This window comes from Cetorhinus maximus, chromosome 10 (assembly GCF_964194155.1).
Source record: "Cetorhinus maximus chromosome 10, sCetMax3.hap1.1, whole genome shotgun sequence".
NCBI lineage: Eukaryota > Metazoa > Chordata > Chondrichthyes > Lamniformes > Cetorhinidae > Cetorhinus > Cetorhinus maximus.
The window spans coordinates 102,002,457-102,022,056 of NC_135888.1; the positions used below are offsets into that span (position 1 = coordinate 102,002,457).

Genomic DNA, 19,600 nt, shown 5'->3' on the forward strand with positions numbered 1-19,600 from the left:
TCCGCTAATGGTACCTGTTTGCTGGCCTGTGAGCAGGCTCTGAAAATTAGTACAAAACCAAAATACTCCAGATGCTTGGATTCAGAAGTAAAAATGGACAATGCCAGAAATACTGATCAGGTCAGGCAGCATCTGGGGAGAGGGAAAACAAGTTAATGTTTCCGTCTAATGGTCTTTCATCAGAATCTCTAAAATTAAGTTGGCTTAAATTTGGGTGCAATAACTCTAAGTACGTTTTAGAAGTATTTGAATTTAATTTTCTTGAAAATTTACTAAAACTGGATGCTGTACTCCAACAGAACTAGCAAATGGTTTTGTATGTTTTCTTTAAAAAGCCATTTTCAGAAATTTTGGGTTACTCACAGGGGGAGAACTGGCTCTGGAATTAAAAATGCTCTTTCTGTAATGAAACTCATTTGCAGATGTATTAATGCAGATGTACCAAGAATATTATTTTTTGAAGCAAATGAAAAGAAAAACTTTTTAAAATGCTACCCGATTTGCACTGGTTAGTGCAGATTTTGCATTTCACAAAATGAGTTTGAATGGCTAGTTGATTTAGCAGGTGAGTGAAAGCTCGGAGGGAAAGAAAATCCTTTTCAAAGTGGGTGTGATATGTGCCCAGAACAGACACACTTAGCCGATGATCTATTGAGTATTTCCAAGCTTGATATTTTTGTTTTGACCTTCTTTAATGTTTTCTCCTCTCCAGGAGGTGCAGCATAGTGAGCTTCAGGATTATCACACTTGTGCTCAGTCATGCCTTTGACTATAACATTAAGACACGTTTACATTCCAGTAGGGATTACTGAATAGGGTTCAGGAATTGGAACTCTAGGCTGGTGATTTTATTTTCCTATCATAGGCTATGGAAATTTTATCTGTATTAAGGAAAACAGGTTAAGCATGTTAGCAAGAGGAAATGTACATATAATAGATTTTATCAAGCTGATACCAACATCATTTACTCAACTTTTTTATTCTGTCTTCTAGGACAAGACTCTGTACCATCCAGTCAGTAATAGCTGTATGGACTGCAGTGCAACAGATAAAAATATTTTTATGAATATCTGTGATCCCTCATCTCCTACACAACAATGGATATTTGAAAATATAAATGCAACAGTCTTGGAAAAAATGATCAAAAACTTGTAGTGACTTGTATTTAAAACACTGAGATGTAATCATTCATTTTTATTGAGGGTGGGTTGTATGGGATGATTTTGTAGCTAAATCCAGGTTTTTTTTATTGTTATGGTATTTTGAAAGGTTTAATCTCAGGAATGAATCAGGTATAGGCAGGTGTTTGTTAATGATGACATCATACGCTCTTGAAGTGTACCAATGCTTGTATGCTGAAATACTAAAACTTGAGCTAATTTCTAGTGCCTTGGCAAGTGAAAAGCAGAGAGTACATGCATCACTATGGTTCATACCTCACCTGGGCTATTAGCCAGCTCACTCTTTGCCAATTTATTTTCTAATTTGATTAAAAAAAGGAAGGATTTGCATTTGTATAGCGCTTTTCATGGTCACTAGGTGTCTCGAAGCGCTTTACAGCCAATGAAGTACTTTTGAAATGTAGTCAGTTATTATGTAGGAAACTTATAATCTTGCTAAATTGCTGCAGGCAATTATTTAAATCAACTGATATGATAGCACTTTAAAGAAACCTGTACAGTGAAAAGTAACAATTAAAATTGACTGCAATGTTTTCCAAACTGGCTAAGTATCCATGCTGTATAAAGTTCTGTTTTCCTGAGTTTGCTGCAGTTTCAAAATTCATTAATTGATAAAGCAAATATGAAATTTTATTCACTATTTAATTATCCTAACTACCAGTTACCTTTGGAAGAACTCCATTTAAATAAAATGGAGTAATATAAAATGTGCTATGGTGCCTACATGATTGTGTATTTTCTGTTTTTAGCAATCAAGATGCTACATTTACACATTTCTCATGTCAACACCAATATTACATTTTATTCTGGATTCAGGGCTTTACTTAACCCTTTTATTTTGCACTTTAAGATGACAATTTCTGCATGCTACCAACCAATTGGATACTGGTTATTAGAAATGACTTTATTTAATAACATGCAGGGACCTGTATTCAAATAACTTTATGCAATGTCTAACAAAATTTGAACGCCCTCAGAAATTTTGCATAAGAATCTTGTTTGAACTTGGAATCTATGAGCAACAGTTAAGCACAATTTTGCTTTTTTTAAAAAAAACAAAATGATCAACGATGGGGAGTATTTAAAATTTTACTCATTATTTTTGTCTATGCACAAGACAACTTTTAACTGCTATACCAGCTCATCAGGAGAAAAGAGTTATAGGAATTACATAGTTAATGAACTATGTTTTCCATAGCGAATAATTTTAGAAATTTCTGTGAAATGCTTATACTCAACTATGACTAAATTCAAAGCTCCTTATAGAATGTTTATGGGATCATCCATTGAAAATACAAAGATGCATTACACCTTACATAATTTAGAGCACAAAATCGGGCTATTTAGCCCAATCAATTCAGGCTGGTGTTTATGCTGCACCTGGGCCTCCTCCTCTCACCATGCTTCATTTCAATAACAACATATCCTTCTAATCTTTGCTCTCACATATACTGATATAGCTTCCCCTGAAATGCATCTATACTATTTGTCTTAACTACTCCATGTGAGTAGCGAGTTCTACATCCTCACCACTCTAAGAAAAGATGATTCTCCTGAATTCCGTATTGGATTTATTAGCGACTGTCTTATATTTATGGTTCTTAGTTTTGGACACCCCCACAAGCAGAACTAATTTTCTTTTCAAAAATACAAAATTAGTGGAGGAAGGGGTGCTGTGAGTTAAATATTAAGTTATTATTTTCCAGTATCGGCTTTTAGAAATTTTAATGGTTTGTAGTGATTTCTTCAAACAAACCATTTATATAAGCCTAAATTGGGTACATGCTTTCAGTCTTAATTCTGGTCAATGGGTTGGAATGCCTTTAGAGAAATCAAAAAAAAAATCATGTAATAAACATGCATGTAAAATACCTGATCTAAGTATAAAGATAAGTCAGGCTCACAACAGTGTACCATTACAAAGGAAACACGACAGTTCTGCCTTTGAGAAAATGTGCATTTGAAATGGCCTTTTGATAAGGCCAGTCATATTACGTTTTAATTACATAGGATGGTGTATGTATCAACTACAGAATATATTCTGACAATTTTTAAATCATTGTTAGAACTACAAAGTGCTTTACCTGTTCAAATGTACAGTCTTCAAAATTGAACGTCCACTAGCTCTAAAACAGCTTGTGTAAAGACTTCCTGGTATTTTCCATCAAGTCCTTTTTTTTTTGCTACGTGAATTATTTCATTGTAAGTATCTGAGGAAGTTGACATAAATTGTACTATTAAATGAAACATGGCTCTTCAGTTTGACCATTTGTTATTCTTTGAGAATATTTTGTAAAGTCACTACTGTTTTGTAACATTAGGTTGTCGGTAATGGTTATGAACATGTTGGGAACAATGCATATTTTTGGAGGCTGGAATAATTTGATAAGTCCCTCGGATTTAGCTCAGCCAAGGAAATACCCTACATACATGCAGGATGGTAGTCACTGTTCTTTGAGTATTCTAAGATCTTGTATTACCCATGTAGCAAGATGCTGAGTTCAGCACTGTTACTCAGACAGTGAAGGTCTCAGCAACCCAGTTCACCAGGGCAAACCCTTCTATAGGTCTTATTCCTATCAGAACTGATTCTTGCATCTCTTCTATGTAATCTACATCAATGTCATCTCAAAATCTCAGACATAGAATAGGAAAGGAGAAAAAAGTAACAAAATAACAATTTAGAGGAGATGGGGAGGGTCGGGGAGAAGTATCAGCAATCAAGGCTATCTTTAGCCTAAATCCAAACCAAATCTCCTTGTTTAAGGTGGTTATTTGAAAGTGCCCATGCACTATTCTGCTTCATAGATGGCTTTGAATTTTAGGTCTTAAATTCTATTTTCTCCACCATTTTTAAATCTTAATATCTTGCAGGAAACTATATCATTAAAACAGGAGTTACTGCTCCGAGTGCATTGAAACCAAGTATTAAGTGCTTGTCCTGGCTACTTCCTCCTTTTGCATTTAATTATAGCCGCGCCCCCCCCCCCCCCCCCCGAGATTATGTTGAAATTCATTGCTGGCATGGTGCCCACTGCCATGAAATTCCAGCCATGTAAACTGAGAGGGTCAAGAAACAAAATACCATAGGAGAAGTAACCCAACCTTTTAGTTAGTGTCATTACCATAAATGGTCACATTGCTTTAAACAGGAAGTTGGAATGAAGGGATCTCATAGTGCTGACCTTCGCACGGAGCTTGAATTCCCCAGCATGAAGTACATTTCCCCAGCATTCACAACAATTACTTTGTGGGTGAAATTGGAAATTTTCTTAGATTCATATTTAACAGAGCCACCAGATTAAAATAAAATTATTGCACTGATCGTAATAAGGGCATAAGGCCATTTGGCTCATAACTTGTCTCACTGCTACTCTAACTCAAACAGCCAAGTCTTCAAATGCATTTTCAACATTCATGTTTTACTCTTCTACTTTGCATGCTAGATTATTCCAAATGTTTATCCCCATTTAAGTAAACATTTTTCTCCTATTATCAGTTTTAACTTGTAATTTTAATTTTATTTCTTCTAGTTCTAGTGCCCTGATAAATCTTGAATAACGAGCAAAGTTTAAACCAAAATGTCTTTCATTGAAGGATATTTCAAAATGAAGTTTCAAAAATATAGTTCTTAGGTTAAATACAACAACTTATGTTTATATAGTGCCTTTAACATAAAATGTCCTAGGTGCTTCAGGAGCATTATAAAGTGAAATTTGGCAATGAGCCATCTAAGAAGATATTAGGGGCAATGACTAAAAGCTTGGTTAAAGAGATAGGTTTTAAGGAGCACCTTAAAGGAGATTGAGAAGTGGAGAGGTTTAGGGAGGGAATTCCACAGCCCAGAGCCTAAACAGTTGAAGGCATGGCCACCAATAGTAGAGCAAAAAAAAAAATGCTCAGTTGACTCCAATTAGAGCAGCACAATTATCTTGGAAGGTTGTGTGGCTAGAGGAGATGGCAAGGCCATGCAGTGATTTGAAAATAGAGATGAGAATTTTTAAATCGAGGTTTTGCTTAACCAGGAGTCAGTGTAGGTCAATGAACACGATGATGGTTGATCAGGACCTGGTGCAAGTAAGAACATGGGCAGCAGAGTTTTTGATTACTTCAAATTTATTGATAGTAGAATGTGGGAGGAAGGCCAGGAGTGTATTGGAATAGTCAAGGAAAAGAGGTAGCAAAGACATGAATGAAGATTTTGGCAGCAGATTAGCTGAGGCAGTGCTGAGTCAGGGGATATTAGAGGTGAAATTAGGTGATTTTAGAGATGGTGCAGATATGTGATTGAAATCTCATCTCTGTCAAATATGATATTAAGTTTAGCAAAAGTCTTGTTTCGTCTCAGACAGTTGTCAGGGAGAGGGATGGAGTCAGTAGCTAAGGAAGATGGATTGTAGTGAACTCTGACACAATGCAGTTTTCCCAATACCTTGTATTTAATTGGAGGAAATTTCTGCTCAGACAGTATTGAATGTTGGAAAAGCAGCTTGATAACTTGGAGACAGTGGAGGGGTTGAGAGGTGGTGGTGAGCTGGGTGTCGTCAGCATACATGTGAACACTGATGCTATGTTTTTGGTTTGGGGGAACATGTGGATGAGAAATGCAAGGGGTCCAAAGCTAAATCCTTGGGGACACCAGTGAGGGAGTGGAAACAGATGCTATTGTGGGGTGATTCTCTGGCAACAATTAGATAGATATGAATGGAACCAGGCAAGTGCCTTTCCACCCAGCTCGAATATAGTGACGAGATGTTGAGGATTATGTAATTAACCATGTTATGGGGGGCAGGGGGGGGACAGGTTGAGAATGATATCAGAGTCACGTAAAATGTCATGTGTCAATTTGACGGTCCTTGATACAAAAATAATGGAGTTGTTGACTAATCATGGCAATCTATCTCTACCAATTAGTCTTCAACAGATACAGATATGAGGCAAGGAAATCCCCAGTGCTGAAAAGTTTTGGGAATCATATTGTCCAAAGTTACCTGCTGACACTGCCACCTATCCGCGCCCCCACCAACCAAAGCTTGTTACACAGTGTGGAAAATATCGGCACCACAGTTGGTGATTGTTTTAGTTGAGATTGTAAATGTTTCCCTGTCTTCTGGTGTTGTCCCCTTCACTTTCAAAATCATCATCATACCCCTCCTCAAAAGTTCAACTTAATCCTTCTGTCCTTGCAAACTAGCACCTGATCCTCAATTTCAGATTCCTCTCCAAAGTCCTTGAACATATTGTTACCTCATGGAGTATTGAATATATAACATACTCTGGGCTAATGATACACACTGGATGGATAAATCTTGGTATTTGCCTGGAATTTGTTACTTTAAATGATTTTGAAATCCTTGTAACGTTTCTGTAAGATGTTGAAAGAAAAAGAATGCTATAGTCCTTAGATAAATTGTAAATTTGATAGTAAGAAAATTAAAGTACATTTTATAATTTAACCTTCAATCAACTTTCTACTTATGCCTATAACTGATTGTAGAACTGTATTTATGTTCTGTAATATATCTACGTATGTAACCCTACTTTTTGCAGCATTAGTAAAAACAGGTGGTATTTTCTCACTTTTTGACTGTTTTCTTTGAATTTACTCCAGTGTCACTACTATCTAAAAGCATGCTTTAAACTGAGAACATGTCAGTGAGGTTTTGACTTCACTGAGTTTTCATCAAGGCCAGTCAGCTCAAGAAAGCTGTGCTTAATGTGCAGTCGAAGGGATTACTGGAATTTTTAGTTTCTGAGTGTTTTAGTGGGAGAGATATTGTAGAACAACTGACATAGATACATGTGGTCTGTATTGACAGGGTGTGAAGCTAATGACTTGAGAGCAATGGAACAGGAGTAGGCTATTCAGTCCCTCAAGCATGTTCTGCTATCCAGCTAGATCATGGCTGATCTGTATCTTAACTTCATCTACCTGGCTTGGTTCTGTAACCCTAAGTACCCTTGTTTAACAAAAATCCATCAATTTTAGTTTTGAAATTTTCAATTTATCTAGCCTCAACAATGCTTTGAGGAGAGTTCCAAATTTCCACAACCATTTGTGAAGAAGTGTGATCTGACATCACTCCTAAATGGTCCTGCTCTAATTTTAAAGTTTTACCACGCTTGTTCTGAACTGTCCCACCAAGTTGAGAGAGTTTGTATTTATCTAGATTCAGTCAGCTATTACTCTTCTATACTCAAAGGAATACAAACCTACTCTATGCAATCTGTCCTCATAATTTAACTCTTTTAGCTCCAGTATAATCCTGGTGAGTCTGTGCTACGTCCTCTTCCAAGGCCAACATATCCTTCTTGAGAATTACCCAGAACTGAATGCATTCCAGATAGGGTCTAACAAGAGCTCTGTATAGTTGCAAAATAACTTCAACCAGTTTTTATTTTAGCTCCATTGAGTTAAAAGTCAGCACTCCAATTCCCTTTTAATGTATTTTTTGTACCTTTCCACCAGCTTTTAGCGATTTCTGTACTTGGAACCCATGAACCTCTCCAATCATCCATAATTTCTAGCTTTTCACCAGTTAGAGTAATCCGAAATATCTTGCTAAGGTTCAAAGTAATCACTTCACACTTAACTCCATCGGCCACAGTTTGGCCCACATCTAATCTAAATGCCCCTTTGCAACTTACTGCTCCTATTCACATTATTTACTGTGCCTAGGAAAGATACTCTAGATACTGTTTTTCTGAAAGATGCCGAATACCAGTCAGATCATCCTGAAGAGCACAGGTTTGAGTAAAGCTAGTGGAGTTTGCAGAGGTAGGGCGGGTTGAAGCCTTTAAGACTAAAACAAAACATTGAATTCAGTAGATTCAAGAAAATGGAGCAAGCATTGAGTGAATAGAAGAGAATGGGGCAATGACATTACAGAGAAGTTGAGTTTATGTAGGATAGAGCTTGGAGAATTTGAGTCTTGAGGTAATTAAGAATTTTTCCAGTGTGGAGGTTGAGGCAAGTATAGGAAGGTGAACAATGTAGAAAGGCATGTGGATGATGGATAGGATATGCATTTTGAAGTTCAGACCATGCTTCATGGGGGATACCATCTGGGTTCAGCATAAACTTGGGCCCAGCAGATGGAATCTGAGCAAGATTGTCAAACTATTAGATGGGAGGTGAAAAGGATGTAGCCGGTTTTTCTAATGTTTTCTTGGAGAACATCTTGGCTTGCACATGCCTTGATGCCAGATAGATGGCCTGACAAAACAGAGATGCTGGTAGAATTGAAAATAGTGGTAGATAAATAAAGATGAGTATCATCTGTATACATTAATGGGCAACATGTAACTGAGGAAAACAAAGCTCCAAGAATTGAACCTTGGAATAAGGAAAAGACATTTAAGGGGAATAGGGGCAGGAAGAGAAGCCATTGCTGGAGATATGTTCAATGCACTCAGATAGGTAGAAATGAAAGCAAGGAAGGCAGTCCACTATTGCCCATCAATAGTCAGTCCTAACATGGATTATTCTAATACGTGCACTTTGGGTGATTTCCCATTGCATGTAAATGGCTTCTCTGTGTACACCCTTTCCATCTCTGTGCATCCTATGATAAGGATATTGCAGTCAATAAACCTTTGAGGCCTTCTTAAAACCTTAATATCTGTTGTTTGACCTGTTGATATGCCATTCCAAACTATGGAACAATGCATCTTTTGGTGAATAAACAAGTGTAAATAGTTGTCAATTATTTTAAACTGATTTAATTACGGAAACATCTCAGGAATTTCTCATTCTCTGCCCATAAATTACTAGCACAGTCCAATGTTGGAATATTGCTCTTTTTAAAAAGAGAAAAGCATTCCCACAGTACAAGGGCAAGTGAATTCTCCGAAGACGACAAAAGATTGAGATGAAAGAACATTTGAACACAGACATTCTAACCCTTTCATTACCATTTATGTTCACTCAGGCAGCATTACCTATTTATTACAGCCACTAAGACATATTTTTCCTATATCATTAAAATATTTGACATTGAATCTTGGCTTGGTGCTTTCCACAAACGATATTTTCAATGCCTTGGCGGTATGGAAACTTAGCAGGTGCCACGGTGTACTTATCCTCTGCTAATCAGTATAACTATCAACCCATTTCTAAGTATGTAGCCAGCTTTTTCTTTTAAAGAACGTAATCAACACAAAAATGAACCGTTCTTACAAAGATTCTGTTCCATATATGCCTTTGGGGAGAGGATGAGAAAAACCTTCTCTCTCAATTTGCTTGGAACTTTCATTTTTCTGCCCTTGTTCATTAATTCACATTTCAAATTAATTTACATTTATTTAGAATCATCAAAGTAGTAGTTGAAAAACAAAGTGCTGAAAATACTCAGGTCAGGCAGTATATATGGAAAGAAAAGTTAATTGTTCAGGTCCATGACCTTTCAATCAAAACTGAGAAAAAATTAGAAATCTAATAGATTAAAAACAAAATACTATGGATGCCGGAGATCTGAAATAAAAAACAAAGTGCTAGAAAAACTCAGCAGGTCTGGCGGCATCTGTGCTGAGAGAAAAAGACTTAACATTAAGTTCAATATGGCTCTTTGGAATCAGTTCTGAAGAGGAGTAATATTGAACTCAAAACATTAACTCTGTTTCTCTCTCCTGTAATGATCTGGTTAGGGACCAGTAACTTTTTATTTTAAAGTAGACAAAGTTTGAAATCCCAGTTACCCACTAGGAGAATAGAGCCGCAAGATGCCATGATTTTAAACAAACAAAATAAACTTTTCTATACAAAGTCGGAAAAGAAAAACAATCTACAATATCTAGAATTAACATAAGGTAAATATGAATTAACAGGCAAACTATGGTCGAACACACCACATTGCACATTAAATGATAGATGTGACCAAGAGAGATCTCATGGATCTCTCAGCAATCTTCCCAGATGTCAGTGACCACAGAGTTACAAAATCTCAATAAAACACTCTCCCTCATGAGGGATTTCAACTCATCTCCTTTTGAAGATTTAGCCTTTGCTCCTACTCAAACTTTCTCAACAACTGGTCACCTCCCAATGGGTCAATCTCTTCTCCTGAGACTGCATTCTATGGGATTCACAAAGCTGCACTCCTGCCTCTAATTACTGGCACACTTACAACTCTTTTGCAGATTGCTAGCTTCATTAAGCTGGCAGTGTCCCAGGTTTATCCAGTCTCCTGGCTGCACAGTGTTATTAATGGTTCCCATGGCTCTTATGAGCTCTAAATACCTCCAGCAGGGAAACAGCAACCTTCTCTGCCTTCTCAGTTTCCCAGGGTTTTGCCTGAGCCCTAATTGCACTAAATGGCTTCCAGGGCTTTTCTGAGCCCTAATTGCCTGGAGCTGAACAGCAGCACCTTTTTGGTATTGCTTTTCCTCCTGCATCCAAACACACAAATAAATTGAAAGCAAAGAACCTTCTTAAGCTCCACCCATCTTCATGATAATGTGGCCTTTCAGGGTTCACTGAATGCTTTTAAACTATTTAGCTTTAACTCCCAAACTAAAACATCTCCCTGGACTGCACTTCCTTGCAACCAGTGTAGACATCACGTCTCCAATTCTCCAGCTAACTAAGCCCACCTCCTGTTTTATGGCTTTTGCCTTTATAGTTGTTAACCTTTAAGTCAACGTGGCCCCAACCTTTTAAGTGTAATAGACTCCAAGCTCATTTAGTTCCATTTATTGCATTTTCTCAGTGTAAGGTTTAATCTTCCCAGGACTAAACATTACCTCTAAAATATTAACATGAACTATAAACTAGATATTTGTCTCAATCCACAGATGCTGCTAGACCTGCTGAATTTTTCCAGCACTTTGTTTTATTAGAAATCTAATAGATTTTGAGCAATGCAAAGTGGGAGGGTGGGAAGAAGAACAAATAGGAAGGTTTGAGAGAGGGTATGTTGCTAATTAATTAAATTGTAGCTGAGTTCAGCAGCTATTCCAATCGTAACTAATTTGGCAAGTGCAATGTCTACTTTTGCACAGACAAGACAATCAATTAAGGCAAAGCAGGACTCTCTTGATTTGTAAATTTTAGAAAATTTATTAAAGAAAAGATATACTTAAAAAACTTAGGACAATAACTTTTACAGCTACAGCCAGTTGTACATTTGTAGAAGTGTAGTTCACAGGGTTCACCCTCTCAGGTCTTTGATTTCAGTCTCAAACCACTTGCGGAGATTGAAACGTGGTTCATTGTCTATACAGTCTTCAAGATTTGGCTAGCAACAAAACCTTATGGAACCCTTATTTAACCCCTGTAAGTCTATCCCACCATGTCCGAGTCAGGCTTTATGTTGATAAATTTGGTTGTCCTTTATTTGCATCTTCCCTCTAGAGGCCATTTAGCCTTAGTATCTCAGAGAGGAATACAATGGGGTTGTTTCACATTGTTGCTTAATCTGATTCTGAACAACTCTTTATTCATTAAACCTGACTCTGCAAAGCCATGATGGTGTTCTGCCCCATGAACCTTATCAAGGTTCCAGAAAGATTCGCTTGTTTGAGCGGTTTTAGCTGTACCTGAACTTTCTTATTAAAGAAAGACATTCAACTCATACAGTGATTATTCATTAATATTTAAATTAAAAAAGGCTTTCTAACATGATTATCAATTGCATTGATTAATTATAATATAATTCAAGCAAGGCTCATTACTTTTATAATCATCTGTTTCAAGGCTTGCCACTACTTAATACAGTGATATAAAATTGTTTCCACAGCCACACGTTAGTATTAAAATAGTTTCCTTGATCTTACTAGTTATTAAAGTGAATATAGTATAAAAATGGTCAAGTTGAACGAAGATTGAACTCTCCCAAGGCTACTTACAGGTGGAGGGCAGGACAGATTATATGTCAAAAGGTTTCATAGTACAAAGCCAAAGGAAATGGTAAAGGGACAAGTAAAGAAACAAAAGATATGTCTAGATGAGGTGTGAATGGCAGGATAGTAGTTGCCTGAATTCAGAGATTAAGAAACAAATGAGAAAAAAAACGAAAGAGGAAAAGAAAACAGAACAAAATGGGGACAAGGTTATGGTCTAAAATTTTTGAACTCAGTGTCAAGTCCAGAATCTGCAAAGTGCCCAGTTGAAAAATGAGGTGCTGTTCTTCGAGCTCGTGTTGATCTTCATTGGAACACTATAGCAGCAAAGAGTAAAAAGGTCAGAATGGGAGCAAGGTTGAGAATTTAAATGATAAGCGACCTGCTACACTGTTCCAATAAAGTTTAATACCTTTACTTTGTGTTCGGACAGTTGCCATCCTGACATTCAAACCTCATCTAGACATATCTTTTGTTTTTTTTTTTTACTTGTGCCACTGCCACTTCATTTGACTTTGTACCATGAAATGTTTTGTCATTTAATCTGTCCTGCCCTCCATAGTATCATGGAACTTCCCTTTGCTGCTTCTTCTCACGCACTTCCCTTTCACTTGCTCAAAACCTATTACATTTCTAACCACTTTTTAGTTCTGTGAAGATCAGAAACATTGGGTTGTGAGATACCTGTGTTGCCTCCTTTGGGGAAGGCCTGTTGTATTAAGTGCATCTCAGGCACTTAAGTGGCCAGCAGCAGGCCTTCCCTGGGATCAAGGACCCTGAGAGTGGAAATCCTGCCCCCTGAGAGCTGCTGGCCAATCAGATACAGGCAACTGTCCATTGAAGCCAGCACCAGCAGAAGTGGTGGCAGCTGCCTGCAATGCACTCAGTGAGGTGCTTAGGATCACTGAGGGACCTGGGTCATATGTGAGTGAGCACATGATAGGAGAGGGGTTGGTAGCAAGAGCAGGGGGTTGGTTTTCAGCTGTTGACCTCCCCCTTCATAATGCCAGGGCCCTTGATCATCGAGTGCCTGACAACCAGGGACCCCCGCCCCCACCTCACCCCAGGAACCTGCAAACAAACTTACAGGGTTTTATTTTTGGACTTCCCACATTATGACTGTCTGGCCCATTGCTCTTTTGTATACCAGCAGTGCAGGATGTGGCCCTTAAATGGGTATTAATTGCCCACTTAAGGGCCTCAATTGGCACCACGTCAGAAAGGCTGTCCATGAGTCTTTCTGCACCGGACTTAATCAGGGCAGAGGCGGCAAAGTGGCAGGGTCCCCAAGTGGCATCCTCCCATCCAATTAAATGCCCCCTCTTCCAAACTCACCTCGGGGGAAGAGCATTAAATTCCACCTGCTAACTCTGTTTTCCTTTCCACAGATGCTGCCTGGCCTGAGTATTTCCAGCATTTTTGTTTTTATTTCAGATTTCCAGCATCCGCAGTATTTTGCTTTTGCTTCAAAGTAGTAGAATGCTCCAAATCAATTCACAAAGGAGGAATGGATGGTAAGCATTAATCGAAATGTTAAAATAGGTGATTGAAAGCGTAGTCAAAAAGATAGGTTTGAGAAGACTTTCAAAGACAGAGATAGAAGTAAAAGGGCAAAGAGATTTATACTGGGATTCCAGAGACTAAGGCCAAGGTAGCTGTGGGCCATACCACTGACAATGGAGTGAGGGTTGCGTGGGTTACACAGAAGGCAGAGCTGGAGAACTTATAGGCCCAGACTGGGGTGTAGAGCTTGTAGAGGTAGGCAGGAATGAGGCCGTGGATCTATAAACAAGGATGAGAATATTGAATTTGTTCTATTGGCTCCTTTTCACCCAATGCAAGTAGGTAAGAGCAGAAAAGGTGACAGTGTAGAAACTGAGTGTAGAGTTAACAAGCTTTCCAAGAGTCTCAGTAGCAGATGAAAGGAGAGAGGGGGAAAAACTGACAGGCAAAAATTAACTGAAAGGAAACCAATGTGGAAGCTCAAAACAGAATCTGCAGTAAAGTGATGGGAGTATCCAGCACCCCAACTGAATGGCCTAGCTCTAGTTTTAAGATTGTGCTCCCTCATTCAGCATTCCCTTATGTTATGGCCACAGCCGATGTTATTTGCTGAGCAAGCCAACTCCCAGAGGGAAGCTTGTCTTACTGATCATAACTTATTTTTGTATTTTGAAAATGAGGGAAAAAAACTACTGATCCCAGAAGCAATACTTCTAGGATTTTAAAATTAAAAGATTTATTATCAAGAAGAAAAAAGAAATTTAAGCACACAAGATTAAAGTTACACAGTTAAAACGTCTTACAAAACATCCCCCAAAAATCCACTTGGTCAGAGTACATGAGTAAACTACTTCGCAACAGCTCCCTTATAAACTTTTCAACCATAAAAGTCCAGTAATATTACCCAAGGCAAAAACTACCATCACTTTGATAAAAGGTATACACTACAGCTTCTCACTCTCTTCCACTCTGCTGCAGAAAGCCAAGAAAGTTTAGAAAACAAACTGCTTTTTGAGGCAAAGACTTTTCTGGTCTCACTGGATGACTGTTTCAGATTTCACACTTTTTCTCAGTGCAGAGCTGGGTCTCAGGACATCTCCCCCACAACTAAACATCTTTCCTTAAATATCTTTTATCCCTTTCATCTTAGATTCCATTGTTCTCAAACACCTCTTTTAATCAACTTTTCCAAAATATAACAATCTTTCATGTTTTCCTATTGTCTCCACTTTCGGGTCAAATAAAGTTTAATAATCTTCCCTTGTTTACTTATGAAACCTTTAAGAAGTGACAAGGGACTTTTACAACTTACAAACTCCCCTTTGAAATTTAACCGCTGAAAAGTCAAGCCCCTACACATCACCTAATACAAATTTTAGTTAGATCAGTCTTTTATCTGGTGGTGGAATATAAAATAAGAGTAGGCTAAAAGTAGAGCTAGGGTATTTAATAGTAAAATCAGGAAACACCGTTTTCACGCAAAGGGAGGTAAAAATCTGGAATTCTCTCCTCCAAAAACCTGGGGATGCTGGGACAAATGAACACTTCAAAATTTCAAAAATCAATTGATTTTTGTTTGGTAAAAATATCGAGGGATATGGAGCAAAGGAAGATAAATGGAATTGAAATACAAATTAACTCATTGAATGTTGGCACAGGCTGGAGAAGCTGAATGATTGATATATTCTTAGTCCAAAAGTAGTGAGCCTCCCGAGAGTGCAAAGGCTATGGTTTGAAATATCTCATCTGGTAGTCAGATATGTTGAAAATGTATGTACTAACCTGATTTGTTAAAACTGAGGCTGACATGGTCAACATTTCGCAACACGTTTGAAAGTTTATGTTATCCATCCCTTTAAGGTTTGGGCGCGCGCCAAGGCGCTGCTCTTGCCTTTAAATCTGCACGAGCCCCGCCTCCCCCGCCCGCCGTTAACTGACAGGAATGCAGTTCAACCTAACTTGCTCTATGAAACGGGATGTCTGATTGGTCCGTTCTCTGATTGGTCGCTCCATCCGTCAATCGTAACCATAGTACTCAGGCTAGGTTGGTCGGGCTGACGGATGCGCGAGCGGAACCTTCATGAAGTTTCTCAGCGTATGCGAAGATCATAATAATGATGTAAAGCGATCGGAAGGAAGCAGCGGCCGAGTTCATCCCACTGCAGCCTGGATTTAGCGGGGCGCAGAGCGCCTGACGTCGGGCAGCTCTGAGGCAGATACAAGAAGCTAGCAGTCCGGGCCCGGGGAACGCGAACCCTCCGGGGGGAGAGAGAGTGAGAGAGAGACAATCGGCAGTGGGTGGGAGAGAGAGAAAAACAAACACAACTAGGGATAGGGAGGGAGAAACAGGCACACACGCAAACGCACAGATCTGCGGGGAGACACACATATACCGGGAGCAGAGAGACACATCAGGGCTAGGGAGGGAGACGTGGACACACACCAGGAGCAAGGAGGGAGACATATACATATTGCAGGGTGGGGGACCGAGAGAGAGGGACACGGAGATAAACCCATATACAGAAGGGAGCGATAGTCAGAGAGTGGCAGTAACTCAGCCCAGGAAAAGAGACTGAGCCCAAGGAAGGACAGAGTGAGAGAGGGAATAAACACTGCAAGTGAACTCCCTCACCCAGGAGCAGAACGAAATCGTGTGACCAGGGGCAGGGTTCAGTGGGATATAATTTGATCGATTTGCTGGAGTCATAGCCAGTGCAGCGATTCAGGTTGAAAGGTTGTTAGAACATTGTGCTTTGGACCGTGGCACCTTTCCATTCCTGGTTATTAGCCTTTTTTTTGCTGATGACCATGGGCCTACCGGCACTGGAGTTCAGTGATTGTTACCTGGACAGCCCACAATTCCGGGACAGAATCAAGTCTCATGAAGCAGAGCTGGAAAAAACAAACAAGTTCATTAAAGATCTGATTAAAGATGGAAAAGCACTGATTCAGGCAATGAAAAGTAAGTTTAAAAAATTTATGTAACCACCGACATGAAATGTGGTCATTTTGAAGATTACCTTTGTTGAGAAGCAATTTACGAGGATTCTCTGTAAATTCCTGTTATAGAATCTTGTAATGACGAACTAGTTTATAAGCTTCACCATGCTGGTTAAAAGAAAGTGTCTCTTGATAGTGGTCTCTGTTAAAAGTAGTTCACACACATGTTTACAACGTTGTGAAATATTGCTTTCGTTGTCTTCCTCAGACACATTCTTCTGATTTAACAGGCATAACAGCTAGTTTCAATCACTTCTTAATGGGAGGGGATGGGGGACCTTTATTCTCAATTTAAGAATTATAAGATTACATGTAGCTTCTATAACTAATTTGGAACTGGCAGTTTCTTCAACAGCTAGTTGATATAGAATCAGAATGGTTACAGCACAGAGGGAGGACGTACTATGATTCATTTGGTCCATTGTGTTCCTGCTGGCTATCTGCAAGAATCACCCAGCTGGTCCCACTCCCCTGTCTTTTTCCCTTAGCCTTGCAAATCTTTCTCTTCAGAAAATTATCCAATTCCCTTTTGAAAGCTGTCTTTGAATCTGCCTCCACGACACTCAGGCAGCGCATTCCCAACCTTAACCACTTGCTAAGTAAAAAAAAAATGTCGTCGTTTCGCCTCTGGTTCTATTGCCAGTCACTAAATTGGTTTCCTCTGGTCCATGCCAATGCGAACAGTTTGTCCTGACCCCTAATGATTTTTGAACATTTCTATGAATCTCCTCTCAGCCTTCTGTCCTCTTCAGAGAACAATCACTGTTTCACCAGTCTGCCACATAACCGAAGTGTCTCGTCCCCAGAACCACTATCATAAATCTTTTCTGTACTTTCTCCAGTGCCTTTACATCCTTCCTAAAGTGTGGTACCCAGAATAGGATACAATATTCCAATTGAGGCTGAACCAGTGTTTTATAAAGGATCATCATAACTTCCTGGCTCGTGAACTCTATACCTCTATTTATAAAGCTTACCCACTTTCTCAACCTGCCTTGCCACCTTCAACAGTTTGTGCACATATCCTTCCGGGTCCTTCTGCTCCGCCACCCTCTTTAAAATTGTACACTTTATTTTATATTGCCATTTCTCATTCTTACTATAAAATGTATCACTTTACACTTCTCTGCGTTAAATGCCAAATTCCATGTGTCCACCCATTTCACCTGCCTGTCCTCTTGAAGTCTACCTATCACTATCCTCCACAGTTCATAATGCTTTCAGGTTTTGTCACCTGAAAATTTCGAAATTGTGCTCTGCACATCCAAGTCTAGGTCATTACTATAGATTAAGAAAAGAATTGGACCTCGTACCAACCCTGGGGAACCTACAGACTGTCCTCCAGTCCGAAAAGCAACCATTCACCACTACTGATTCCTGTCACTCAGTCAACTTCAAACCTATGCTTTATTGTCCCTTTTATTCTATGGGCTTCATCTTTGCTGACAAGCCTGTTATATGGCACTTTATCAAATACCTTTTGGAAGGCTATGCACCACATCAAATGCATTACCCTCTCTTACCTCATCAAAAAACTCAGTCAAAAAAATAAATACTATTTTCCCTCAACAAATATGTGCTGGTTTTCCTTAATTAATCCACATTTGTCCAAGTGAATGTTAATTTTGTCTTGGATTATTGTTTTTAAAAGCTTTCCAACCACTGAGGTTAAACTGACTGGCCTGTAATTGCTAGGTTTATCCTTTTTTAAAGCATTTATTTGCCAGTGTAGAGAGGCAGACTTGATTCTGTACAATATTCCTAATGTGTCAGAAAATGTTTCTATTAACATTATGTAGCTTATGTTAGTAGAAGGGTATAGGAAAAGTTAGCTTCTTTTCTTCAATGTCTAATTTAGTTTGGGATTTAACATGTACGTCTAACATTTTATATGATTCTGAAATTATCCTACAAAATTCAACCCAAAGCATGTTGAATATTGATAAATCAGCAAAACAACACTACAACCTGTGTGAAGTGCAACTTATCACTTGCCAGGGACATCAGGATGAAAAAAAAAACAAAATTAAAAACAAAAAACTGGATGCTGGAAATCCAAAACAAGTTGGACAAAGAGATGTATTCTGACACTAGTTCATTTTTTTTGGAGATGTAGTTAAATTATCAGTAATTACAATAAAATTAATTCCTCTTAGTGCAATCTTAATTATCATCAACATGAATGCCGTTATCACAATTTATCCACATTAGTTGGGTTTCATTTGATAAATGTAACAACTATGTTAAAGATTACAGTATAGCCTTGGCAAGATTTTGATATTTAGTGTATCACTTCCAGTGTTGCGGCTGTTACCTGACATAACATAAGATTGTCAAATGTTCCTTTTGAGTAGCAGACTGGCTGTCTCCATTAATTTGGTTCACCTGTTGTGTCAGTCGCAAAGCATTGCCTCTTGTCTTCTCTTCCTAATAAACTAAGCCTGCATGCACTGTATTTATTCTAGCTCTACTGTACTTTAGACTTGTCCTCAGAACAATAAGTTGCATTAACTGTTGCAATGTACTTCACTTTCTCAACTTGTATTTAAATTAAAACAATCTAACTTTTCTTAAAACTGTTAACTTTTAAATCTTACAAACTCAAATTTTCCAAGGATTTTCTTGAGCTTTTTGATCACCTTTGAAAGCTTTTTGACACATTTGTAAACTTTCAGAATCTTGTTTTTGAAGCAAACGATATCTGATCTTAAGTACAGTTTATTTTTCTGATTTTTAAGTTGCTTAACTTGAATTATCTGTTAATTTGAATTGATATCATTCAAAAAAAGCCTCCTAGTTTGTTAAAGTTGCTGAATTTATACTAGTGGATAATACCATTTTTTTTCAAAGTGAAAACCAATTTTGAATAAGCACAAGCAGACTATTTTCCAAACTGCCACTTCCAATGAGCTGATTCCAATGAGCTGATTAATCAAAGGCAAATTTGGCTCTGTCAACTCATTTCTCTAAGGTGTCGCTGGAACAAAAGGGCATGTCTTGGAAAATGGTCAGCCTGTGGGAACTTTAATAAGATGATAGTTAAGAAAGTTATACTGATAAGTTAAGAATGCTGTGCA

General features: G+C 38.4%; 2 protein-coding genes across 7 annotated transcripts in view; both read left to right on the forward strand.

The window, feature by feature from the left end:
* Window positions 1–3,440, forward strand: part of LOC144685896 (polypeptide N-acetylgalactosaminyltransferase 10-like) — a 127,768-nt gene extending 124,328 nt beyond the window's left edge. The window contains exon 12 of the mRNA XM_078550907.1: window positions 994–3,440. Coding sequence (XP_078407033.1) covers window positions 994–1,155 — 162 coding nt within the window. The 3' untranslated portion in view covers window positions 1,156–3,440. The remainder of the gene's footprint in view (window positions 1–993) is intronic.
* Window positions 3,441–15,550: 12,110 nt separating this feature from the next.
* The window catches only part of LOC144685895 (rho GTPase-activating protein 26-like), a 272,264-nt gene continuing 268,214 nt past the window's right edge, over window positions 15,551–19,600 (forward strand). For all 6 annotated transcript variants that reach the window (XM_078550900.1, XM_078550905.1, XM_078550903.1 and 3 more), the window contains exon 1: window positions 15,551–16,485. In XM_078550900.1, coding sequence (XP_078407026.1) covers window positions 16,326–16,485 — 160 coding nt within the window. In that variant the 5' untranslated portion in view covers window positions 15,551–16,325. The remainder of the gene's footprint in view (window positions 16,486–19,600) is intronic.